Source organism: Rhamphochromis sp. 'chilingali', assembly GCF_963969265.1.
Source record: "Rhamphochromis sp. 'chilingali' genome assembly, chromosome: 14".
Lineage (NCBI taxonomy): Eukaryota > Metazoa > Chordata > Actinopteri > Cichliformes > Cichlidae > Rhamphochromis > Rhamphochromis sp. 'chilingali'.
The window spans coordinates 18,605,255-18,632,974 of record NC_137941.1 but is presented as its reverse complement, the minus strand read 5'-3'; the positions used below and the strand labels follow the sequence as shown (position 1 = coordinate 18,632,974).

The 27,720-nt window shown below is 39.8% G+C and overlaps 1 protein-coding gene across 7 annotated transcripts; it reads left to right on the top strand.

Annotated features, from left to right (window-relative positions):
* Window positions 1–23: 23 nt before the first annotated feature.
* mid1 (midline 1) lies at window positions 24–26,272 on the top strand. Of its 7 annotated transcripts, none has more exons than XM_080902128.1 (11): window positions 24–148; window positions 14,125–14,846; window positions 16,053–16,112; window positions 19,926–20,021; window positions 20,467–20,574; window positions 22,828–22,976; window positions 23,073–23,200; window positions 23,822–23,965; window positions 24,515–24,676; window positions 24,767–24,974; window positions 25,251–26,272. In XM_080902128.1, exons 2-11 carry the CDS (start codon window positions 14,181–14,183, stop codon window positions 25,597–25,599), a joined length of 2,070 nt encoding a protein of 689 aa, XP_080758254.1. In that variant the 5' UTR covers window positions 24–148; window positions 14,125–14,180; the 3' UTR covers window positions 25,600–26,272. The 7 variants fall into 7 exon arrangements, with proteins under 7 accessions (XP_080758254.1, XP_080758251.1, XP_080758253.1 ...); XM_080902125.1 differs by lacking the exon at window positions 24–148 and adding an exon at window positions 3,783–3,914; XM_080902127.1 differs by lacking the exon at window positions 24–148 and adding an exon at window positions 6,612–6,864.
* Window positions 26,273–27,720: the final 1,448 nt, after the last annotated feature.

Below are 27,720 nucleotides of genomic sequence, written 5' to 3'. Positions count from 1 at the left end.
GAGTATACATGCAGACAGAACACCTTCAGCCTTCTGTCTCCTGTTTTACCTCAGGGGAAGTACCAGCTGCCTGACAGTAACACTCAGTTTTAGCCTAATATTTATTCACCAGACAGAGACACATACCACTGCAGCCATGGGGAAGCAGGTAAGATCTGTTAAAGAAACACTTAGTGGGACTGGATCAAGCGACTTTAATTAGTGCTGAGTCTTGACTTTAGATTTTGTTTTTTTTTTAATTGCATGACCAGTGCTAATCACCTCAAACTGAACAGCAGGGAAATTGACTAGCACTGTGCAAAGTCACAAAGGGTGAAAGTTGGGGCCTTTATCCTTTCGTAAAAGGTTTCTGGCAATTTTTTCAGCTGTTCCTTGGAATCTGCTATAGTCTACATAAGAAACTTACACACTGCAGTCTGCACAGTGAAGGAGAATACACGCATGGATGCACAGGATTGCACAAACAGGTTTGCATAAGAAGAAGACGTAAGACACTAAAAGTGTGGGTTGTTTGTGCTTCTCAACATAAAAGTTAATTTAAAAGGGAGGGAGGCCAGATATGTTGTCTTAATATGAAGTTCACTCATGCGTGCACATGCATCAAATCTGCTGACAACTGAACAAAACAACTGTTGGTAAATTATTCAGCTGGCAAAAATAAATAAATAAATCTTTTGCTATTCACAGGAAGAAATGTGGTGCTAAGGTTTTGTGCAGTTTTGTGTATTTTTCCTGGATCGCTCATAAGTTTCGACGAGAGGCATTTCCCTCCCTCAAACTTTTATTTTGGTGGGAAGTGAAGCAATGCCATGTTGTTTCAGACAGAGCAGAATGTGCAATTGTGCCAAATAACTGCGGATAGGGAACTCTGGTGAATTCATTTAGGATTTTAGTACTTTCCTATATGCAAGCATCTGGATCTGTTTTTTCTCTGAAACACCCTGCTTGCTACAGTTTTAAGCGACCGAACTATTTCTTAACATCAATCTTTTGTGCCTGAGGTATTGAATAATAATCATATTATAAAGACACAGAAGAAGATAGCTTGAATGTATTATTATTCCCCTGAGTGCTTTGGATGTCTGCTGATTTTAATATATGTTTTAAAACTCCCTCTCGCCTTCATTATATAGCTCTATTTCGTCAGTCCTCACTCCAAATGATAAACAAAACAGTCTCCATCGGCTCAGCAGTGCCAACTCCATCAGCTGTGAATTCTCTGCGCCTCGTTGTTGTGACAGAGCGAGAGCTGATGCTAGGTCACTCTCATTGTCAGAGCCAATAACTGTAAATGGGAATGGGGTCTTGTGGGGAAATGGGGCCCGTGTGATTGTAATGTGTGCGCATGCATGTGTTTGGACTCGCTGCACAGTGCAGCTGAAGCATATCCCTCTATCAGTGATACCTCTGCAAATGTTCATCCAGTTTAAAACCTTGAAGAATGTGCTTCACAGGCCAGGGTTGAGTAATGTGTCCTAAACTGTCTCGAAGGAATGTTTTGTTGACATGTAGATGGAGTGTAAGTGAAGGTTTTTTGTAGGGCCGCACCAAGCCAACATATACAGCGGAGCAGTAACACCTCAGTGACAGACTGTTATGTGTACGTTCTCTACACGACGGCGGTTATCATGGTCAGTGCTAAATGAAACGGCGACGGTAGTGTCAAAATTTAATTTAACCCACAAAGATAGTGTGTTGAAAACATCGCTCAGCTCAGACGCAGCTGACCCAGATCACAACAGCTGCACTTCTGCTTTTGGCTCCAACAGTCTCTATGAATGCATGAACACAGTGCACCAAAACAGATGTTCAGAGCTCCTCAAGCATATCCTGGCGTAGGATGTTTGAGCACAGTGGCACTGTGTCTTTGTTTCTCTAACGGAGAACTGGAGAACAGATAAGTGTTAAACCTCTGCACTGGAGAGTAGACGGTACACTTTTATTCCTTCCTGTGTTGGATAAGTACTGTCTTTAATTGCTGCCTCTTGTGTTTGTGGGGGTATTTAGCTCAATGCTTCACTATCTTTGATAAGATAACTCCAGTGTTGTCAGTGAGAGTATAATGATAAAGACGTGACACTAGTTTTAGTGGGTCCCTCAGAAGCTGGAAGCAATTACAGATTCCTCCAAGCAGCAAGAATGTAGCAGGCGTTCACCATGCACTCTTTCAGAAAGATACATTTTTGTCAGGAAAAATAAAAAATAAAATAAAATACAAGCCACGACTTTCAGGCCTTGGGGCTGTGGTGTGGACTAAACATAAAACATGACCTTACTTTTCCAAAAAAAAGGGGGGGAAAAAATCCTCAGTGTTTCAATTCAATGAGAAAGCACCAGACACAGTAGGCTTTGAACAACGCAGTATAAGTAGTTTCCTCTGTAAATGATATATGAACGTTTCCTTTGTTCTTCCACTTTTTTCTTTTGATCCCTTGTCATAATTTTCAAAACTTCATGCTCATCATTTCAGGGTGGAGTGTAGTAAATATACGCTTTATACGTGCCGAATAAGGTTATTACTATTCAAACATTAACAGAGTCTCTTAAAAGCGTTGCTTTAAAAGCACTAAACAGACATGCTCTGTAGGGAATCCCTTAAAATATGCCTGTTTATGTCAATATTTTATAATAAATTCAGTCCCACCACTTAGGATCACAGCATGTATTCGTTTGATACACTATAGTAGAGAGCAGAACAGGGCTGATAATTGATTCTGTTGCTGGCATAACTGAACGTAGCATCAGCGAAGCCGCAGAAAACTAAGAGGACAAGAATCATTTCTAGGTCACGGCTCACAGCGGCTCTATACGTTCTGCCAGTCTATCATAAAGCACAGTGAATGTGCGTATGTAGATGCTGGATCTTCTACAGTTTATATCCTTAAACCTCCTACACTCTAAAAATGAAGACGTGCAGATTTTCTTTGAGATACCAGCTTAAATTGCACAAAATAACACCTCCGTTGAAAGCTGAAGATAAACTGCAGTGAGTGTTAATTGGCCTGGTACTAACGGGCTCGTTCATTTGGTTGATGTTTGGATTGATTGTGTGTTGCTTTGTTGTGGGCATCATGCCTTGGGGATGAAAGCAATTAAAGTGTTGAACCTCTGCCATGGCGGGGGCAGTCTACGCTTTCATCTTATTGTTTATTGGCAAAATGAGAAGTGTTTTGGACTGTCCTAGTTAGGAAAATAATTATTGCTGCTTAGATCACTGTTTGCACTCAAAAGGACAATCTGGATGCCAAAGCATGCGCTAACTCAATTGGGCATGTACATTCAGACTTTAATTACCGTCATTTCTGAAGGCTTAATGGCAAACATAACATTGTAAAGATATTCTCCTTTGTGTTGCCTTTCACTTGCATGTGCTCTATGAGGTGATGCGTGCCATTTAGTGAGCAGACCTTAACAATTGTGAGGATGTATATAGCTGTGTATTAAAGCCAGCCATGCAGGATAGCCCTGGAGACTGATCCCATCTGTTCAAGGCCTGGCTGCTTAGTTAGAAACTCATCAAAATGTGGTCCCCCTAGGTTTGTGGACCCCCCTTTGTCTCTCCATTTGTTACCTCTTTGTCTCATTGCTGAGAGGGTGGGGTGCCAGGGGCAAGAGCTCAACCCCGGAATAGGGGAGGGGTTGGTGGGCCCAGGCATTAATGGAGACAGTATCCATGAAATAGCCCAGTGGAAGTGACGCTTCCTGGACATGTTATACGCTTGCATGAGCATACGGCTGGGGTTGGGGTAGGGTAGAGAGCTTTACCAATGAGGGAGGGAGTGTGGAAAGAGACTAGCCAGGATGCTACTGTATGTTTTGTTTAATTTCCCATGTGCTGCTGAAAAACAGAGCTGAGCTGTCAGTGGGAGTTGCATCTTACTTCTGCGTTTTTGAAGATTATTCTGCTATACCATGTAAGTCAGATTTACTTGTTACTGTTTGGCTGCTAATGAAATACCCTGACTCTTTAATTAGTCCTGATGCTTTAGTGAGCATTTCTCATCATTGTCAGAGCATTGTTTGGAGCATATGGTGTCTGTCCTCTAGTTCCAAAATGTCACCTTAAATTTTATTCTCTGTTTAATGTATATTTAAGAATTTCTTTGTTAGGTATGAAAGAGGTTTGAACTTGGGAAAGAATAAACACCAAGATGAAACATATGATGATGATGATGATGCAGTTTAAAAATGTCTGCTCATTTGTTCACTTGGATAGATCCTGTTTTTTCCCTCATCAAAGTTTATGTAACATTCAATTTCACAGCCTATTTTTTTCTAACTTCTTATCTGCTTTTTCAGGAGGGTATTTCTAGCCCTTTTCAGGGCTTTCCCCCCCCCCAATTTATAGAGCTTGATGTGCCAGCCATCATCAAGAGAACTGCCTCAGGCTGTAAATGGCCTTATTTAGTGAGGATGAATATTCATTTGTTTAAATAATTATTCCAGCCATGCTGTTATTTATTGATAAGGAAATATATGGGCGCTATAATATGACCTTTTTTTTAATTCTAGTAAGATTACACTAAGAAAACAGTTCACAAAAGGTCACATATACAAATGCATTAACAAAGCATAAACAAAATTGCTTCTGTTACTCCTCAAACATCTGGAGTCCAATTTGATATCAGCTTGATAGAATGAAACTGCCAGTTTATATTTCAGTCATGTTGATGCATTATGACATAATCCGTGGTAAATATTTGGATTTATACAGTTTATTATATCTGCTTTTAGTGGAAAGCAGAGCTACTAAGTAACAAGAAGATACCAAAATAAATATGGATCAATTTGCTGGACTTGAAAGCCCCTGAGAATTTGTGTGTTAACAAGGATCAGATTGGGTTTCCAGTGGGTGAGGTGGGGACAGTTGTTAAAACCACAGCCCAGACAAGTTTTATATTTATGGGATGAGTAAAACAGAAACAGACATTTTTCCACTTCGCGTTTATTACAGTTCAGAATAGGGCGTGACTTTAGACTGACCCTGAAGTAGCAAGTCATTTTCATCTTTAAAAAGCACTGGCCGCAAATGTCAGGATGACTCTAATGTCCTGAGTTTTATTGCCTTTTACTGCCCTAATATGATTCTCAATATGAGAGCAAGCAGTGAACTAATTATTCTGCAGACAATTTGTGGATATATATATAGTACTCAGAGCAATAGCACTTTCCTGCTGATTTTCTTGCTGTTGGAAATTATTGAAAAGGTCGTGTGCATCTAAGGACTGATATGAGGAATACCTTTGCTGTGTTTTGCACCCAGACTTAACTTTAGCATTATTATTGTTTTCTGCTCCCAGAAAGAAGAGAATGTAAGGAAGGAGTGTTAAAAGAGTGCTAAATTCTCAGGAAATAATAGCTAGCTTGTTTAGCAAGGTCCTTTTACAGACTTTCTGGTCGCACAGTCACATACAAATAAAATATTTTAATTGTAATCACCAACTGGACAAATTATTTGTCCAACTGCAACAAGAAGTCAAGAAGAAGTTCAGTGACTCACATTAGCGCAGGTAAAGCTTAACAGCAAGCTAGCAGCCTTATTGGTACTAGCTCGCTGTACCACCCAGAACAGCCCTGCCATTAATTTTAAGCCATAAAGTGAATTATTTAAAAATGATGCCATAAATGTGTTTATTTCTGCTCTTTGGTTTGGGAGCCGGCCTTAAAATGCCACTAGGTTTTTGTGACAGTCATATTAGCTTCATCTTTATATGCCGCTTGGTAGTTTTTTATGTATTAAATTGATTTGTCCTGTGAAGTTTCACATCCATTAGTATGTTAGTTACATGGCCATAGGAGTCACCCGCTTAATTTGCCTTTTGTTTCTCAATTTAGTCATGGTCACCGGGAGGAGAGCGACCTCTCTCAGGTATTGTTGTCTCGCTAACAGCGTCTTTACACATTTTTGCTCCTTACAAAACGTTGCAGACTTTAGATTGGCATGGGTTGCTGGAAGGAACTGGACAGTGACAGACAGCAGTAGGCTTGACTGAGAAACAAACAAGCTGTGAAGAGAGAGCTGAAGGTTTGCCAGTGAAAAGATTAGAGTGGCATTTGGCTGGAGCGCCAAGATGCACCGTTGCTCTTGCCACACTGTCATGGCAACGGAAGCTTTATACTTGCCTCGCAGTCCCCCCGCTGAGTGTCCAGACTGTACCAAAGAGTCATTTAAAGATCCTGGGATTATTTGTGTTGACAGTAGTTAGCCGTTTACAACATAAATTACATTTTCCTGAATTCAGCTGCATTAAATAGACATTTGCTGCCCTCTTTGATTATTCATTACCATGGCTTTACATTCTTTTGACAGGTGAATGAATAAGACGCAAAAGGTCTATTATAAAAGAGCATGTAAACTTCGCTGAGCATCTTCACAATTCAATCTATCCCAGAGCTCTCATTTGTCATGCAGAGCACCTCTGTTCCCTGGTGACCAACCAGGAGTTCTTCCCTGTTGGCTAAAAGCACCCCCTTCACTGCCTCATCATTTGTGATTGACAGCCTCCCACAGGAAGGAGGGGGCTTATTTACCTCCTTGTGTTCTCATGGGACTAAGTTAATGATCCCAGCCAACAAAATAATACAAAGAGGGAAAAGCCTGAGAAGTCGGCGCCTGGTTGAACCATTTGGAGCAGTTTCGGCTTCTTTTATAGAGGATTAGAGAAAAAGAGGCTGTGTGAAGAGAATTTCAGAGATAGCAGTGAGACAGATGAAGCAGCAGAACCCAGACAGAAAGTGGGAGCTGAAGGGAGGCTTCTGAGGAAAGCCGGTGTTTTGAGAAAAATCCCTTCCTGGGCTTTATTTCTGTATTCATCTGTCACCCTGGCTGTGAACTGTGTGCTTGACTGAGTAACAGACAGCAAGGTAAGGCGTGATCTGTATTTCCAGTGGATGACACTTTAAAAGCTGTTTAGGTTTCTTTTAGACTTTGGAGTTTGGCTTTGAGGGAGTTTTAGTGTGCTAAATTAAATACGGTATTCTGCATATTTTTTTTGTCTGCATGTTTGAAATGTAGATATAAAAATGTAAACAAACATCAATGGTGATTTTATGGCCCAGTGAATTTTTCTGTGGTGCTCAGTTAAATATTTTTGCACTTTATTGCATGCTTCCACACTGCACATGGTGCTGACCTAACTGCAGCTGCAGTTATGATGCATTTCAACTCATTATTTGAGTTAACATATATAAGAATCTAAGTGTTTTTGTCATTCCCCTACATTTCTTTTGATCCTTTTTTATACTGAAAAATAAGATCTCACTGCTCCTCCTCCGGGGTTTTGGCTTAAAGTTAATCCAAACCAAGCCATGCCTTATATATTGTGGTTTAACCCCACAACATAAACGTCTGCTTTATATGGATGCCATTTAAAAAAAGAAGAACAAAAACCACTCTGACCTTATGTTGTTGACAAGGTTGTTGCAGGTAATGCCCTGCCTCAAAAGTAAGCTCGAATTCAGTGCTAATAAACGGATCAAACTTGATGTTATCAGTCTCACTATTTGGATGCCAATCCTGTCAGCCAGCACATGTTTGCATTGGAAGCGTTTCTGTGAGACTGGTGAACAGATGCCAACAATCTGAGAAAACTTTCAACAATATCTAAGTCAGCTGTCGCAGCCACATTACATTCCTGTGTGTTTCCATTTCAGTGAATGTGTTCACAAGAAAAAAAAGGAAGAAAGAAAAAAAAAGGTGTTATTGCTTTAAGAAATAAGCTTTCTTCTGAGCGTTTTCCAAGCTAACATAAAGTAACCTTCCTACCTTGAGCAATGTTATTCATCAGCATTGAGATAATGAAGATAGCAATTCTTAATAGTTATATGGCATAAATGACTGACAGTCTATTAATATACCTCTGCTTAGCCATGATAGCATTTGCAAAGTGTCGCTCTTGTACTTTCTGAACAGTTGATTAATAATTGATTACTGTGTTTCATGAGGCACTATTCCATTTGGCTCCATTGAACCGTGACTTAGGCGTGAAGCTGCATTATTCTAGACTAATTTTAGCAGGGTTAACTATAAAGCATTGCAAATTTTGGTTTATATTATATGCAAATCTCATCGTACGAAACATGCAATGAATCTGAAATGAATCTGTTTATTAATGCAGTGCATGTTGTTTTTGTGGCATGCAGCTCAGCTATTTGGGGGGAAAAATCCATTGGAGGATGACAGCAAACCTCTTTCCGGAGTTATGGTAACACCCTATGCTCTAACAGTTCCGAGAGACAGACCAAACCAGTGAAAGGCCTGCCCCTTTCTTATGATTGGCTATCTCAACAATTTGCAGCCCACTACTTGTAGATGGGATAGGTGCAGTTCTCAGTGAGGGAAGAGAAAAGGGTGGTAAGTTTTGATCTTCCTGCTGTTTTTTCAGTAGGCTAGAAGGAAAGAGTTAGTGTCAGAAACTCACAGAGATTCAGGGGGCGAGTGACTTTGCTTAAAGTTCAGACCGCTGCAGTGGATCAGCTTGGTAGAGCCTAACTATCTGCTTGTTTATTGCTGTAATCATGTGGCAGGTAAGTCAGAGGGTCATTCTTAGCTCTGTTCACTGTGTTTCTGTGCCTCTGTATTTTTCTACCAAAACAATGAGTCATATGTTTCTAAGCCTGTAGGCAAGGATCTGTGTAAGAGCTGAGGTGGTTTGGCCTTGTGGTGCTCACAGATTCCTTCATGTTATGAAGTGTGGGTAGAACTTGTGGAATAAGATGACTAACTTGGAGGGCCAACAGGGATTTTGTAATTAAAAAGCGTCAAAGAGAGTGGGAGCAGACAAAGTCGATTTCCAGTGTTAAAGCAGCAATTCAGTGTAGCATTTCCTAAAACACACACTTTTACATGGCCTCTGCCTGAAAGAATATATCTTTTAGCCTTATTTTCTTTTCTCCCTCCCTCTCTCTCTCTCTCTCCTCCCACTTCCCTTTTTTTTTCCAACCCTTGCTCAGACTTAGAGATCCACTGCAGCACTGAGGAAGATAAAGCCACTCTTCCAACCACAATCTTGTGGCCTCGTGACCTACAAAATACCATTTACGGAGCTGATAAGATAAAGGATACAGACATTTTCCCTCTGCAAAATCTATCTCTATATATATTTATATAGTGTGTGTGCGTGTTTGTGCGTGCATGCGTGAGCCCATTTGCATCAGCCCTGCATACATAAAAACAGAGCAGAGCTAATGAAGAGTGAAGCTGAGTTATCGCATTTGAGTCTGTGGTTGCCCCTGTTAATAAGTAACTTATCTCATTCACTTGAGGAGGAATGTTAGACATCTTCCCACCAGAGCACTGCTTCTGATCACTAGTGTGACAAATAGATATCAAGCTGTCACCATGGTAACTCACGAGGTCTTTTTATAATGTATAATAATTAGAGTTTAGGAGAAGGAGCTGCAAGTGGTGGACGCTTTGGGAACAGAAGTATTAACTGACTATTAAATTTTTACACGTTTCTTAAGATTGCAGTTATTTTTTATTTGGGTGGGAATTTATAGGTCACCATTTAATTTCAACGTCAGACCGGACACTGTGCTTGCTGTAGTTCACAAATCAGCCACACGATGTCGCTCTTTGAATGTTTTCCACAACAGTTAGACTCATTCTTGTTGAATGACGTCTGCAAACTGGTTGTCCTTGCACAGGGGACAGACGGTAAACAAGAGCAGGTCTAAACATTATTTATGATTTCAGCAAAAACGTGCAGATTGAGATAGATCCGAAGTGAATGAGACATTTCTTCTGTGTGGACGTTTGAGTCACAAAACCACAGCTGCATACTTGGAAAGTCACATTTTCTAAAGTTCCTGTGGTGGTGGAAAGGATACAGTGTTTCCCCGCTGATGCCACCTGCCAAGCCGCCGAGAGGAAATGAGAGTTTGGTGCAACTTCTGATGTTGACCGGGATGACCTGTGTCAGTAAACATGCAGAGAAGTGACAGGCAGGAAGAATGAACATATTTCAGCTGACCTCTACACCTCCGTTTCCATTTCTTACGCTGTGAGAATGCCATTGCTAACATTAATTGGACCTGGTTTCCAGCTAAAGCTTTGTTTGCACAGCCACAACACCAAAACTTATAACGCTGTTATTCTTCTCCGTGCAGTTGTGCTTGACAGATGCGTTTTGAATTCAGTTGCCGAAATATTTAGATTTGTAATTAACTTGTCCTCCGTAATCATTTAAATAACAGCATTTGTAGCCCTTGGTCAGGGCCAGTTCCCATTAAGCTAATCTCAGTAATGTGTGCAGCTGCACATCAGGTAGATTTGTCAGTCTAATCAGCTGATTTGTGCTGCTGCAGCTGTAAATCATATTAGGCCAGAGTGGGCCGCTGCTGAGCTGGCTGCTTCAGGGAGCAGCAACAGGCCACACATTGGTCACAGCTACGCTGTGAAGACAGGATTATAGATAAATATGTTAGGTGTGTGCCCCAGGAAGGAAGACAAAGAGCAATCACACTCTTTCAGACTCCGAATACAGGGTTCAGAGCTATCATTAAGGGCGATAAAAGACCATAACCAAAGGGATTAGGCAGTACTTGAACAGGAAATTGTCTTCATATCTGAGACTTTGTAATTGTTTCATCTCTTAGTGACCCATTAGGCGACTTCCTAATCAAATAAAATTACACATGTTCAGTTAATACTTCAGTTTAAAGACAATCACACATTTAATTTCTTATTTCCCATACCTGTGATTCTTTGGATACCATACCCTAAGCATCTTCCTCAGTATAGAGTATGAAGAGAAACTGTCAGCTGAAAATGCTGCACTTATCCAAAAGCAATCAGTTTGCCAAACGTAGCTGTTAAAGTGATGTATAGAGTCAGATGTTTTTGTACAAGGTTTTATGTAGTATTCTGGTTGTATGGTCGTATTACTCTCCAAATTTAAGGTCTCATCTTATTTAACCATTATTGTTGAGAGAACTGAACTTTGGATCTCATTTGTTTTCATATTTAATGCTTTATGGTCTCAAAGTATGTAACTTCATAACACCAGAATACTCCCATAGCAATATTATATCAATACAATGTCTGTCATTATTAATGCATGTTCCAATTGGTGTGGATATGTGATATAACCTAATACAGCTTGTCCCAAAAGGTAATGAAATTTTATGTAGGCAATGTTACAATGCCCCATAGACAGACAGTAAGTACCAGAATTTGACTGTTCCCCTTTTTCTCATTAAATGGGAACAGAAGTCAGAATTTTGCCTTACACTTGTGAATACTTTGGTAAAGAGCAAAAAAAAAAAGAGGTTATTTTTAAACTTAACTTTGAATCTTTTCAGTCATCAATGTGCATTTTTCTCCTGGTTTCCCTAAGCGCTGTTTATTCAAACTGATCAATTCTCTGTGCGATCTTATGATAGACACCAAATTCCCTGGCAATACCAGTGACATTCCAATATGTATCTCGCAAGCAATGTACCTTCTACCCAGTCCTTTGTACGAACTGTAGCATGCCTTTAATAGTTATAGTGTACCTGTCTCTCAGAGAGAAAAGTCACCCTGGGGACTCTTTTGATTGACAGAAGAATTCAAATGGAGCGCAGCAGGGGTGTGTCTGGAAATAGAGGCACATGGTAAGCAGATGGTACCTCAGTGATTCCCACATGAGGGCCAGCTGGTACAGACTGGAATGTACCACATAATGTTAGAAAGTGCCAGTCTTTATTTGTAATTGTATGGCAGATTCTTCGTGCCTCAGCATTTTTTTTGCTGAGCAACTTTACAGTTATTTTGCAGCCTGTAAAAATCCATTGCATCAGATTTGTTGCATATTAAATAACAATGGCCTCAGAGAGGAGGGATAACAGACTCCGATAGATGGTGAACCAGCGATTCCACATAATTTTCTTGACTGGATGCTGCGGGAATCCCAAACCTCTGTCCCACATCACAGATGAGTCCCGCTGCCTCCCGGGCTCCTTCTCATCTGTGTTTGTGTCTTCAGCCTTTCTTTTTGAGTCTCCGGTGGAATTGCCAAGTACCTCAGCATTGTGCTGCTTGAAGCAGAGGTACAGTCACACAAGGGAACCTGAAACTGATCCGAACGCTTTGAATTTCTGAATGGGCAGGGCTGAGGGGACACTGACCTGCCTGTGAGGATGTGAACTAGGGCTCTACATGATACTGTGCCTCTGCTTATTTGCTGATTTTGACTCTCGCTCTCTTACACGCGCACTCTCTCTTTCTCCCTCTCTCTCTCTCGCTGTTGCCTGCTCTCTCTCTCTCTCTCTCTCTCTCTTCTTCCAGTACTGGCCTGAGCTCCAGCTGTAGGTGGAGCTGGCTTTCCTGGAATTGTCGGGCAACTTTTCCTGTTGTGCTTGCTACCTCTTGCTCAATCACTTGCTTAATGACAGCTCTGCTGCAGGACTTATGGGGCTCTGAAAACTTGTGCCATCTGGATGCATATCTCTACAAGCATGCTGGAGTTAATGACTGGTGCATTTTGTGGTATAAAGATATTTTCATGATTCGAGTCAGAAGTTCTCCTTCAGCAAAAATGTCTCGGCAGTACAAAGTGGGGCGAAATCCATCGGTGGGTAAAGTAAACTGTGTATGAATGGGAGCACTTTCAGGAGTGCGTAATGTACTTGGGGCTGTAACGCACTTTGCAAGGGCTCTTTGCCACAGTGTTGTTTTACAAGCTTTTTATAATGTGTGGATATTTTATACCATAAGCGATGACATCAGAGGATAAGTGTCTTTTTGCTTTGTGTTTGTCACACAAAGCCCTTTATTTAGTTTGTATTTAGGGCATCCTATTGAAAATAACAACTCGCAAAAGCATTATGTTTATCCAGTTGCTTTGCTAAAAAAAATATAATGTGTGATTTTGTCTTTTCTCTTGCTGCGGAAAATCTAACAAGTGGATGAAATTTTGAACAAGAAGTTGTTGTTTTTTTACCATGTTTTACTATCATGTTGTTACCCTGTAGAGGTTTATTTGCTTTAGTACAATGCAAAAATGACTTCATATCATCTGTAAAGTTAACATAATATAGTATTGTTATTAAATAACATTTGTTCCTGAAAGCATATTTTGTTCACACCAGAGGGGTTTGGACAATGGAGCGGTATCCCTTGATTCTCAATTTCTAGGCACCTACATTTGCTGCTTTGCCTTTAAAGAACAAAATAGCACTGAAACAAAGGCCCGCAGATGCATCAGAGTCACAAGAGACACGTGCAACAATTGCTTCTTTTCTTGTGCAGTACAGTGGGATCGCTGAATGTCTGCGAGGATTTGAATAGAATAGAAAGAACAAACCCAGGTTTGTAGCTCATAGGTAATTGCTGTATCCTCATAACTTCAAAAGGCTACTTGTGCCCGACTGTCCTGATAATGAGCTTTTGCCTTCTTCACACATAATGAGTGGAGGTAGAGAGTTCACATAGAAAGACGCTGTGAGCACAGTGTGTCCACTCGCAGCTGGGGTGTCTGACTGGCCGGGAACAAAGGCTTAGTGTCTGTGATGGTGTGTAGCCCCAGCCATCAGCAAGCAGGCCAATACACTTCTGCTTGGCTGAGTTGTCAGTCCTCACTGGCCTGCTGGCCTACGGGCTACAGTATAGACAGGCTAGACTATTCCTGTGCCAAATTAAAAGGAGCTGCTGCTGCATTCTTTAAGTTCTCAGTTGAGCCACACAGACCAAACTGAAAGCTGATACATGTTTATGTATTATGTGCAAACACGTGTTTTTGCCCGAGAATTCTCCTGCTTGCTTGTTTTATTTTTCCAGTATTCTTCATTTCCATAATCAGATATCTCTTACAAATATTTATGTAATAAAATATTAATGTTTTTTACGTTCAGTCGATTTCTGGTGCATGCTGAAACTCAAGTAGAGATGAATAACTTTGTTTTTATTATCATAAATACTGGTAATTAGATCGGGTATGCATAATGTGTTTTTTATTGTTCCTTCCAAAGAATATGTTGGATTTGATTGTGGACATTAGGACTCCAGCTAACTATTGTTTCTCCATCAGTTAATCTCAGAAAAATAACTTGATAGAAACTAATAAGCAACAGTCTATCATTTTTTTAACCTTTGTCGCTGCTGCTAGCATTTCCTGATTTATTTTTGTGTCATCTTTACAGATAGCTGATCAGCTTCCCTGGATTTCGCTGAACATCCCGCTTTGTTTTGCTTGAAAATGGAAACGCTGGAGTCTGAGTTGACCTGCCCAATCTGTCTGGAGCTTTTCGAGGACCCACTGCTGTTACCCTGCGCTCACAGTCTTTGTTTCAATTGCGCCCACCGAATCCTGGTCTCCCACTGCACCCCCAGCGAGCCAATTCAGTCCATCAGCGCCTTTCAGTGCCCCACCTGTCGCTATGTCATCACCCTCAATCAGAGGGGCTTAGAGGGACTCAAACGCAACGTCACTCTGCAGAATATCATCGACCGCTACCAGAAAGCTTCTTTAAGTGGACCCAACTCTCCTAACGAGACTCGGCGTGAGCGAGCCGTCCCTGACAGCACAGCCATGACGTCCCCCTGCAACCGGGTCCAGTGTCAGTTCTGCGAACAGGACCCTCCACAGGATGCCGTGAAGACTTGCGTCACCTGCGAGGTGTCATACTGCGAGGAGTGTCTCAAGGCCACCCATCCAAATAAAAAGCCTTTCACGGGACACCGTCTAATCGAGCCCTTGCTTGACTCACATCTACGAGGGCTTATGTGTCTGGAGCACGAGGACGAGAAGGTCAACATGTACTGTGTGACGGACGAGCAGCTGATCTGCGCATTGTGTAAGCTAGTTGGCCGACACCGAGACCACCAAGTCGCAGCCCTCAGTGACCGATATGACAAACTCAAGGTAAGAAATAATTTTAGAGAAGCTCAGGGATTTAGGACACAGTGAGAACAGATTTTTCACTAATGTTACCAGCACATAATTGAGAGACGGTTTCTGAATTTTTCAAAAACCTCTTTCAGCTTCTCAGCATGACAGGTTGGCAAGCTGATAATGAAAATATTGAATTTCCACATTATGATAAACTTAAGTGGGCTTTTTGCACAGCTCGATTTTGGCAACGCACAAACACACAGAGATAAATTAAGAGTATTGATTACAGGAATGTGAAACTAAATCTCATCGATTTATTTTTTAAGTCGTTTATCTGAAACAGACAGTCAACAAGAAAGTACTCCATGACGGATTTGCTACTCGAAAAATACAGATGATTTACAAGAATAAGTGCAATAATACTTCGCAGTTCTAGTAAGAGAGATAGAAGGGTGTTTTTGTGAAGCAAGTTTAGAGTTGAGTTTTTCTGTAGCGAATTAGCAAACACTACAAAAGCTCCTTTATTCGGCATTGTGAAATAAATAATTGTACGAAATGACTTCCTCTCTAAATTACGCTTAGCGATAATGTGTTTACTTTGAAGCTGTTTCCCACTTGGCCAGTCAGAGACTGCTTTCACACTTTTAGGTAGTACTGCTCATTGTCAGTAGATGGGCCGACATGAATAAGACATAAGAAGATGCTGTTTGCTGGAGTATAAAAGGGCGGTTTGGCTTTTCTTCACAAATAAGCTTCTATCATAAAAAAACTAGCTTAGGTAGGTGTATAAAGTAACTCGCAAACTCAACAGGATGATTTTATCGTCCACTATAAGCCAGTTGTTCCATGGAACTTTAACACAAAAAAGAAAGTTACCATACACAAGGGAACATCAAACATTTACTGTTTTAATTTGGGAAAGTCTTAAACTCGGCTGCAAAAAGCTTTTCAGTTCAGTTAAAGTTCACCTTAAAGTTTGTCTGCATGGCATAGGCTGCATAACAAAAAAAGAGCACCCTTGTTCTTTTCACAAAACACTCCCTTAATGCATGACTCACAAAAGGATAGTTTTATGTATCACACGCAGCACTGAAAGCCTTTTTTGTCCCCATTCCTTTCTTTCACAATGCTTGGTCACAGTGGAAGTGGGATATAAACAATCTTTTTGCAACATATTGGGAAGATAGGACCAGCCTTAACCTCTCTCCTTTGTTTGATCGTGCTGTCATTGTGCAGAAATCTCCCGGCCGCTTTCTCTGTGTGGGGCGTGATCATTCGTTCCAGGAGGCAGAGCAGGTGATCAGCATCATTTCTTTAATTACACATTCGGGGCAGATTTACTGCGTAGATCTGCCTGGACCTGAATGTAACTTTTGAAGGGATCGATTACCAAATCAAGACCAGTGAAATGAAAGTGAAACGCTAGTTGCAGCTGGTCTGCATAACATGAAGTAATGAGGCATGGCAATATGGCCTGGATGGTTATTAATGCTAGAGTTAAAGCACTCAGCATTGTGAGCCTGGTGTGTTTTAATTATTTCACGAAGTAGTTAATGTGTGCTGTGACATTGTTACTTCCCTTTTAATGAGAATAAAATCCTGCAGATGTTTGCAGACATTAGGATTGTGGGTGAATTAAGGCGAACCGAATCATTTTCATCCTCTTGCAGACTGTTATAAGCAAAGGTCTATTTTCTCTCTTGAAAAACATTAACCAATTACCTTTTTCGGTATCCTATCGCCGTATCTCATATTTTACTATTTCATGTGTTTACTCTTTTTTTCCCCCCTTGATGCACATGCACTGTTAGTTGCATTGTTAGCCCAAGTGAAAGAGGAAATGACAATTTTCAACAAAGAGAGAAATAGTTTTTTTCTCATGGCATAGGACAGGACCCAGGTGGCATGCAGCTGAGCTTGTTGATAGTTGTTGGCTTTTTTCAAGCACATGTTTATAGCCACAGTGCCTCACATTTCTCGCAAATTCCCAGACAAAGGGATACTGTGACTTGTAAAGGCACACATGTGCGTCTTTGTGTGCGTGTCTGTGTTTCAGCCTTAATTATGTGACATGATCCCAGTTAAATAATTATAAATCTTATATATCCATGTTATATTTTCTTATATCGCTGCATTCCTATTAAAGTCATAGGAAAGGCAGAAGCATTAAGGAAAACCCCCTTTTTTGCCAGATAATCACAGAGCTTATATGTAAACATACGAAACAGTCATGCAGACGTTGTAAAGCTTGAGCTGATCAAACCAGCTAGATTAAAACCGTGGGAAGAAACCCATGTAAACACGTGGAAAACAAGAGGAGGAAATGAAATTAAGACCCAGGACTACTCTATAACGAGGTGACGGTGGGATACTCAACCACAGCGCTGAAATATTTATTTTCAGTGATAGTAGGAAATGGATAAGTTACATTTTCTTCATTTCACTGTTATGACCTTGTGCGCGCCTAATTAAAAAGAGATTGCACTCATGTATTCCGCAGGTATTAGTTTCACCTCTTGACTTTGACGTACGCCTCGCATGTTCTCGTGATATAAATTTCCAAACATTGTCATCAGAGAACTTATACTAGAACAGCTCGGTCGCACACAGTATGTGGGTACTTTTAAAGTTCTATAAAAATCAAACCAACTGATATTTAATGTGGTATTTTTTGTGAGGAAAAAAAATCTGCATCATTACAATCAGTGTTGGAAAAGTTCTTTTTGAAAGTTTATAGAATAAAGACTACTAGTTAACCTGTTCAAACATAAATATGATTGTATTAATTACTAACTTACTACATTTGATGTCTTCAGTAAAACTAGTTCAAGTCCATTGCATTTTGATTTAGAAAGCACTTTCACAGCTGGTGAAGAAGCTTTATTCTGTTTAGTGTCAAAGCCTGTTTCTCATTTTAGAAGGAAACCATTGTTGAATTTTTAGCAATATCCAGCCCTGAGAGGCATTCTTGTTCGCCAGCGTGGTCACTCACTTTGGTGTGGTTGGCTGGTCGCAGGCATAGCAGGCTCGGTTGCTTGGAGCAGTACGCATTGATTTGACATTTGGCAGAGAAGAGGTGGTTTAAAACTAAAACAAGAACAATCAAAAACAGCATTCAAGATTTCATATTGCCACATGAATGGAGCCTGTTAAGATGTAGAGGCAGCTGACCTGCTTTTTCTGGAAATATTCCAAGGCAGGACTAAAGTGAACAATGAAAAGCAAAAAATGGATTCTACTTACAAGCTCATCAAAAAGTAATTAATAAATGTATAAGTTGATAACTTATTACAATTGCATCTATTTTTGATTCATTTACTTAAATACAGCACAGATTATACACATGTATGTATACACCAGAGTTACCACACACACTATGGTACAAATACAGTTACGGTGTTCTCCAGCAAAGTAATGCAAAACACGGCCTGTGTTGCTCACAGGATGAGGAGTCGCACAGTGAATAAAATTTCTAATGTTGACACAGGATAAAAGTCTGAGTCCTGACGTTGACCTTTCAGGACTCTAAGAGGAAGGAAGAGAGGCCAGCCAATGAAAAGGTGTGGAACCAGAAGCTTTCCCATACAAAAGGAAGCCACTATTCTTTCCTCTCATCAGATTTAAATGATTTTAGGAAAGAGACCTCCATTAGACAGAGCTGTCTAAACATGTGAAGAATATTCACGCTGCAAGAGAAGTTATTTTAGCTTAATTGAAAATGGCTGTACAGTAAAAATTTTCGCTGAGGTGATTTTACTTTGTTGTTTTTAACGGTCATACTGTATTTTGCTGTATTCACCATCAGCTGAATATCTTATGTTTCGTACACCACTTAGGAGGTTTCAAAGCCGCCATAACCTGGACCTGCAACGGATCATCTGAAATGGCTTTCATCACATTTTCTTTTCCATATAAATAAATTATCTTTGTAAGAGCAGTAAAACAGAGGCTCTGCTATTTTAGTACAGTGACTCACACACCTTATGAAATCACAATGTGAGACTGAACTAACATGACAGAGCCTCTCCCACCATCTATTTGCTTTAAATCTTTGCAGGCTTCTTGTGCTTGTTTGGTCTCATCTCAAAGTATTTGTGGGTTCTTTTTTTTCCTTTTGAATAAAGGGATGTTAGTCAGAGTTATATTTTTGTGATTAGTGTTTATGGTTCTCTACAATAATTTCTTTTAAATCAATGTTTTAGGAACCAGGTGCTATAGTTACAAACAGTGAAATTCAAAGGCAGTTTGTAACTGTTTGACTGTAAAATTTCAGATCCATTCACATGTATTGCTGAAGACTTAATAATAGATTGAAATATGTTGTTCTGCTTGTATTTGATTTAGCTGGAAATGCAGGTTTATTTTATTTTAATGTCTGGTGTCAGTTTTTTAAATGATGCTAGTATAGAAGTACTTTTAACTGCTTTTTTTCCCTAATGGGAAATTTGTAAATCATGGTCCAATTTGGAATAAAATAGAGATCATGAACACACTATAATTGACAAGTGGCTACAGCATGGGTGTGCAGTATCCTTAGTTTGCAGTCTAAATCTGTCATCCATATTTGAAGTTACAACCTTCTCCACCCATCTGCTTTTGGTTTTGCAAGACCACAGTTTTGTTTGAATTGAAATCATTTTAATATAATCATGCATTAATCTTTTACTTCCTCTGAATAATGCTTATAATATTAGACATTCTGTAATGTCACAGGACACCATCATCATGCTGCCCGATTATAGTAAGAGCTTAAGTTCGAAACATCACCCTTTGATCTGACTCGGTGATTAGCACACCCTGGGTTCAGTTGTCCAAATTACTGGCAGATGCTCTGCTTAGCTTCATGGCCTCAGTGGGCAGTATGATGGGATCTTTGGCACAAAGCTAGGACTTGGGGGGGGGGGGGGGGGGGCTCACACTGATCAGAGCCCAAATCTGGCCACTCATATCCAGGGGCAACCTTGTGTGTCCTCTCATGTGCTCATTACACTTGATATGGTCCTTATGTTCCTATTCACCTAACTCTCTTCCAGGATTTATTCAGCTGTTTACAGTTTGATTGGGGAGGCAGTGTATAATGAAATGTTCCCTTTCAATTTTGTTTTGCAGCAAGCCTTGGATTCCAACCTCAGCAATCTAATAAAGAGGACCAGTGAGTTGGAAAGTCTGATGGGCAAACTTATCCAAACCTGCCAACATGTGGAGGTGAGGTTATTTGTCTGTTCCTTTCAGGTTGGGGGTTTTAGCTTTCCCGGCAATCCGTGGGCAACAACTCATTAAATTATTAACACCGTGATGAATTACTGTATCCGAATGTGGAATTGTATCATGTCAACAAGACTGAGTGCTCATTACTCACAAGCTCAACAATTATTGTTAAATGACTGCAAATTTGGTATTTTAACAGCATGTGTAAGCTAAATATGAATTTATTTATGTCTAGATATAAATAAATAAATATGTATAAAGTAAATAGCATGTGATTCATTGAAAAGCCTTTCAAATAAAGGATTAAGATACTGCATTATGTCAGTTATCTCAAAATGACTGTGCTTTAAATGAATATATGTGTATGTGTGTGTGTGTAAACAAGGACAGCTGATTGCAACTCTGCTCTAATGTATGTTACCTGTACCCCTGTTTTGTCTAGGTAAATGCATCGCGACAAGAAAACAAGCTGCAGGAAGAGTGTGACCTGCTGATTAATATCATACAGCAGCGAAGACAAATCATAGCTACCAAGATAAAGGAGGGCAAGGTACCGTTTATCACACTTTGTATCTCGATAGCTTTTGTTTGTTTGTTTATCACCTCGTCCATGTTGATAACCTTGCTTCTTCACCCTAGGCTGCTGTTCTTATTAGAATACAGCAATAACAAATCACAGATGATGGGTAAAAAAAAGACTCTTCACACGTCTACTGCTCAAAGGGAGAGTATGTAACGCACGAAGGACGCATAAGTGATGTAATGCAACGTCTACAAAGGAAGATAAAAAAAATATGAAGAGTTAAACATATATGTATTGTCTAATACAAATCAGCAGTAGGAAAAGCATTGTAATTGAAAAAGCACTGTACAGTAGTTTAGTATTAAAAACACTATGATTTACTGTATTAATGATGTCCCAGGGATCTTCCAGGAATGGTGATACTATCTTCCAGAGAACTGATTGGTCAGTGGAACTGATTGGTCAGTAGGCAATGATTTCATGCCTGCTGATCTCTAATCTTTAATATAACCTGCTCTAGAGGCAAAAAGTGAACTGCCTTTATCATAAAGCAAACCCATGGTAACCCTGAAGTTACCTGGATAAGCCAAAATCAGGCTTTCACAGTGTAGGCCTCTGATTTGACTGGTGGCCAGTGTTAGCTAATGTGGGCAGACACATACTGCTTTGTAATCTGTACTGATGTTAGTTCTCTAAATGTGACATTTGGCTCCATCTGGACACATGTTACACTACATAAAAGCAGGTCTTGATACATAGTTTGATTTCCAGGCAGCATAAACTTTTGTATAGTTCTAATAATTCATGGAGGAAGGATGACATTTTTTCCGGTTTCTGGTGACCATAATGGTTCTCAGAAGTGTTTTCTTTGTTAGTAGCAGGGACTTTTCCTGCCAAGAGGAACCGTGGACATCAATAAAACAAAACAAACAAAAAAAAGTGAACATTAGCTAAACATCAGCTATGCAAGCAACAATTTTTTACAGTCTAACAAATTTGCAATGCATGGAGAAATGAGCAGTCTGTGAAGTGTTTGGCTTATTGAAACTCACACTGTGTTGCAAAGTAGAGAAAAAATAAAGAAAACTGAAACAGGATTATGGGAAAGTGAAAGTAAAGGAACACAGAAAGCGTGGATGGTGCTGTAGCCACCACTGGTCAGCTATTAAGTCCCTTCAGAGTTCCTATTAGCCATGTAAATGCAAACAGAAGGCAGGCCCTGAAAATGTGTTGTTCTCAGCGGGTAGCTTCTCTCCCCTGCCCCCCAGCAATCACCACTGGCTTTTCAAAAGCAGCTTTTATCAAAAATATACAAATAGTAAAACGTAGCACACATTACCGTGATGTTTACTGTTTCCTGCTTCACATCTTATTGAGTATTCAGTCAAGCTGCCTAACAGTGGGGCTGTTTTAGCAACTGACTGAGAAGAATCTTCAGGGAAAGAACAAAAAACATATGTGGCAAAGAGACATGCTTCAAGAACTAAAATGTAATTGCTTGCTATCCTGTTAATGTGAACAATTATAGGGCAACAAGCAAATATATTTTTGCCACTGTTTAGGAAGATTTAGGCACAAAAACAATTTACTTGGCTATGTTAAGGTTAAAGAATACAATATAGAATAGTTAAAAGAAAAGCTGACTTTGGATTCTAAAGAGAAAACAAATTGCAGTTCTCTTCTGCAGTGTGGACCTGTGTTTCAACATATTGATGGCCACTTATACTGACGAGAGTTTATTGCTTTGTTTTGTCCTCAGTATCAGGAGCGGGTGTCCATAATTTTAATATGGAGGTGTTATGCCTCTTGAATGGTTTCCCTTCCTTTTCCCCTGTCCGCCTTAGAGAAGCGGGAGCATGCTGTGCCATGTTCAGTGTCAGACTAAGATGAGTCTTGCTTCCTGTGATGGTCCACTCTGGAGGGGGCCTCTTTCCTTCCACACCTCATGGCTCATGACACAGGTTGTGAGGTTGCTTTCAGCCACTAAGCCACTGAGCCACAGAGGGGGGTTAGAAGGGTCTGGTTTCTATGACAATACTGTGTAGGATGTCTCATGAATACCCCTCTTATGCAAGTATTGCTTATAAAACAGGTTGTAGGACAGACTCTTGTGACTATGACACTACTGAAAAATCAGAGTTTTTTTCTCCCCAGCAGGATTTCCTTATTGGCAAAGTGAAACCCAATTTTACATTGGATAAGTTGCCGTCTCATAGGTCATGCATCGGTTGGTAGTTTACTAAGCTATTCATCTGTCTGCATATCCTATTTTCTGCCCAGTCTGTGAGGCTGAGGAAGCTAGCCCAGCAGATAGCCGGCTGCAAGCAGTGCATTGAGAGGTCCTCCTCGCTCATCACCCAGGCTGACCAAACCCTCAAGGAGACAGACCACGCTCGCTTTCTTCAGACAGCTAAAAGTATCTGCGAGAGGTGAGACACCAGCGAAAGGCAGACACGGGAACAAACAATAGAAACTGTGTGTAAAACTGTCGCCACATATTAATGTTAATATTTTCTTTGTACCAGAGTGTCTATGGCAACAGCATCCTCCCAAATCCTGTTACCAGAAATTAACCTGAATGACACATTTGATACTTTTGCTTTGGACTTCACAAGGGAGAAGAAAATGCTAGAAAGCTTAGATTACCTCACAGGTGAGTCGGGCCACGCATGTTAAGCACAGAGCATTTAATTGTTTGAAATGAATCCTCCATGTAAATTACTATAATCTGTTTGCTTGTTTAGTACCGCCTGATCAGTTTCCCCAAAACTTTCTTTTTCATACGATTTGCCGGCTTCCTTTATTGAAAGATGCACTTAAAATGAACCACAGCTTATCCGTGAATTATGGATTTATAAAATTACAGGCTTCGGCAAGCATAACAGCGGTGAGTTCATATTTAACTATGTGATTGTGAAGGAGTGGCAGAAAACTAAAAAGCTCATATAATTTACAGCAATAGTTTTTTTGCTGCTGAATGAAACAGGTTTGATTGTTTATGCACGGCTCCTGTTGTGCACTGTGAATTTAACTCAGCGTGGGGGATGTAGCTGTAATAGCTGGAGGAACTCCAATAGAGATTAATTACACTTGTCAGAATAAAGGACACATGCAGACACTCACACAAACACACACGTGCATACACACAAAGGGCTGGTGCTGTTTATCCATCACTGGTCTCTGTTTGTTATTTTGATGTTGTGTGCAGAATGAAATCAACACTGCTTTCATTATTTTCTCTGGGCAACATTTACCTTTTGTTTTGTGTTTGAAGCGCCAAATCCACCAGTAATCCGCGAGGAACTCTGTACAGCTTCATATGACACGATCACGGTTCACTGGACATCAGATGATGAATTCTCTGTTGTATCATACGAGCTACAGTATGCCATCTTCACCAGCCAATCTAATGTTGTCAGTAAGTCCATATGTTGTTTTCTAAAGGAACCACAGTCAAATGTTTGGGGTGGAAAACACGATAGTGGTGGGATTTGAAAAGGATTTCTGAGAAAGATTTTCAAATAGTTCGAGGGGGTATGCTACAATATCCAAACATAATATTGTGTTTTAGCTGCTGGAGTGGAGAGCATTGTCCTGGCTCTCGTGGGTAATGAGATGTTTCCAAAATGCACTGTAATTTTTGCTGCATCTCAGAAGGGAAAGGAAAATAACAGTCAGACTGGATTTACATCCAGATGCACATCGTAAGCTGGATATTATCTCGAGGTTGAAATAAAGAGCAGACTGCTCGAATTGATCGCCCTAATTAGCCACAACATGCTCGATCAAGCATTTATTCTTATCTGCCTCAGCGCTCGAGCACACTTGAGTAGCAGTGCAACTATACTTGATGAATTAAAAATAGCAGCCTTAGATTGAAAGAGTTCATGTTGTTATACTGTGTTGTCTCACTCCTTAGTTTAAACTTAGTAATAATTCTCATGGTGAATTTGTGCTTTGTCTATAGGTTTGTGTAAATCTGCTGATAGCTGGATGATAGTACCAAACATCAAGCAAAATCACTACACGGTGCACGGACTCCAGTGTGGCACCAAGTACATTTTCATAGTGAAAGCAATAAACCAGGCTGGAACCCGCAGCAGTGAACCAGGGAAACTCAAGACAAACAGTACGTCAGCAGCTGTTCAGAAATGCTTGTGTTACTAAATAATTATTAATACTTGACAATTGTAATTAATACTTTTTTTAAAATTGTAAGGTCAGCCATTCAAACTGGAACCAAAGTCTGCTCACCGGAAGCTGAGGGTGTCCCATGACAACCTGACAGTAGAGAGGGATGAGACATCGTCCAAGAAGAGCCATAGTCAGGACCGCTTCTCCAGCCACAGCAGCTACGGTGTCACGGGAAATGTCTACATCGACAGTGGGCGCCATTACTGGGAGGCTCTGATTGGGGGAAGCACATGGTAAAACATTTAAGTTCGTAGCATGGCTCACAGGTAGTTCAGTGTCAGACTCCTGGTTGGCTGGACTCAAGACTAAACAAAGATAGGCTCGCTAGTCATTGGATAGATTTCCATGAAATTTGCTACATTGCTACAGTTAGAATGTCTGCTCTTATTTCTGCTTAAGTCTGTAGATGTATTGTTTTTATGTAAGCGTGAATGATGTTTCAGATTTAGAATGTTACTACTAAACCTGTATTTATGAAATGTAATTATTTCCTCTCATTGGTTACGCAGGTTTGCAGTAGGAATTGCGTACAAGTCAGCGCCGAAACACGAGTGGGTCGGCAAAAACTCAGCCTCCTGGGTAATGTCTCGCTGCAACAACTCATGGGTGGTGCGTCACAACAGTAAAGAGATTCCCATCGAGCCCTCGCCCCACTTGCGGCGTCTCGGGGTGTTGTTGGACTATGATTCTGGATCTCTGTCTTTTTATGACGCTGTTGGTTCTCAGCACTTGTATACGTTTGACATTGACTTTGCTCAGCCAGTCTGCCCTGTGTTCAATGTTTGGAACAGATGCCTAACAATCCTGAGTGGACTGCCTATCCCCGATCACTTAGAGGGAACAGACTACAATAACTGATAAACCTGCCCCGTCTTTCCTGGATTTTCTTTTTTGTATCCAGAAAGGGACTTGATAGTGTGCACCTTTGAAAAAAGAAAAAAGGATACAGTGACATTGGTGTAGATTTCCAAAACTAATCTGAGCTATTTAATAAATGTTTTCTTTGCTTTGCACATTTATGTACATTACTCTTTTGGTTGGTGACAATTCCAAATTCACTAGCTGGCTCCACATTTTTTTACATTCATATTGCACACTTTTTTATTAATATACTTTTAAGGAAAATGGCGAATTTTTAATGACATCTATTAAGGGGGCTCATATGTTTGTGGAAGGTTGATTTAGAGGCCATTGGAAATTTTGTGTTTTTGAACTTTTTTAAGTCGTAGCACTTTGATAAAGTTGTCATTATAATATAAATGATTACTTGTCAATGTTTCTAAGAAAAAAAAAACATGTAAATGCAGGATCTAAGAATAATAGTTAAGAACGGTTTCACTTTTTTTTAATTCTAATAAGAAATCAGTCAATTCAGGGGTTTTTATGTATTTATTTCTGAAAATGTTCTAGTAAAGTTTAGCATCTCGGGAATATTCATCTCCTCATTATAGCCGTTTTAAAATGGATCTTCATCATAATTATGCCATTTTAAGTTTCTCTGACAAGATCTAATAAAAGTGACTTCGCATGATTATTTGCGTGACTATCCTCCTTGTGTCATGAATAATGCAATCCACAAATGTGTTTCAGTAGGGCTGTCACCAAAGCAGATTTGGACAGGATAATAGCATACTGAAAAACAACTGACAACAAAGGATTCACTGCAAGTTCTATAGAAATTTTGAAGAAAAGAACAATTAATTTTTTAAAAATCTGTGCATTGACTTTTCTCTCTCTTTCTGACTGACTGATAACCCCCCCCACACACACACACACACACACACATATATGTATATATGTATATAAACGCACCATTCTTTACAATTTTGTAAAATGTGTGCCTCCTATAATATATCTGCTTTTCTACCTCATTTAATCATCAGTAACAGTACATTGTAACTTAACACAATGCACCATCATTTATTTTTGAGTTTTATTTTAACATTGGAATGCTTTTTTTTATGAAAAGATAACACAGCCATCATAAAGAAAAGTGTCAACGTTGCTTTGCAGGACTGACTTTAACCTGCATTGAGCCACAACACAATTTTTGACAAGATTTGCTCTGACATTTCGTTTTGTATTGGAGTAGCGTGGCTTGAATTCTGCAGCGTTTCCTTTCAACAAAGTACAAGAGCAAAAAAAGAAAAAAAAAAAAAAAGAAGATCTGAACTCTCTGTGACCTCCCCATGAGACACCCTGCAGACAAAGCCATAATAAGTGAGCACTACCTCCTCCATGTAATGTCACCAGAGCTTGATTTTGTGATGTGTTCATTTTTTGCGTGGGAAGAAATACTTGAAGCTATTTGTGAAGAGGATCTAGTCAACCAGAAGTATACTAAATGCTACACATTGCCAGTTGTCATTTCACCTCCTCAATTAAAAAATAAATCGTTAAATTAAAATTAATTATTGAAATTTGTCAGTAGATTTGTTAGCTGTAAAATAAACAGTGGTATTAAAGTTCCTTCCTGTTAAATAGTAACATTTAACTTAAGGACAGTTTTTTTCTACTGATTAAAAAAAAATAGTAAAACCTGCTAAGCTTATATACATCAACTTTAGTAAAGAAACACTGTAGCATGAAAAACACAAGTAGACACATTATTGTTTTTACTTTTACTTCTGCATGAATAAATGGACGCAGACATAGAAGAGTTAACGGAGTGAAAATATCCCGGAGCCTGAATTTTTGTCTATTAAAAATGTTTCCCAGGGCTCCACCTGCTGGATTTATTTATTTTTTTCTGTGATAGATTAACGTGTTGCTGGGTGCCATTTTTTGTCCCGCCCACAAATTCCATCTGCCACGTTGATCTGTTTGTTTTGTGGTGTTTGTTTAGTAAAACCTACAATGGGCCTTCACCATAACCTGGATGATAGCTGAAATTTCTGGTTAGGCATCTAACATTTATTTATTTATTTATTTATTTAACAATCAAAACCAGCTATGCATGAACAGTTACTTTCAAGTGGT

Excerpts from the sequence above, each read along its gene's own strand:
- mid1 (XM_080902128.1), top strand. The coding sequence starts at position 14,181 with ATGGAAACGCTGGAGTCTGAGTTGACCTGCCCAATCTGTCTGGAGCTT. Across the intron at positions 22,977-23,072 it reads GCTAAAAGTATCTGCGAGAG|AGTGTCTATGGCAACAGCAT; the intron begins GTGAGACACCAG and ends TCTTTGTACCAG. Across the intron at positions 24,677-24,766 it reads AGGGAAACTCAAGACAAACA|GTCAGCCATTCAAACTGGAA; the intron begins GTACGTCAGCAG and ends TAAAATTGTAAG.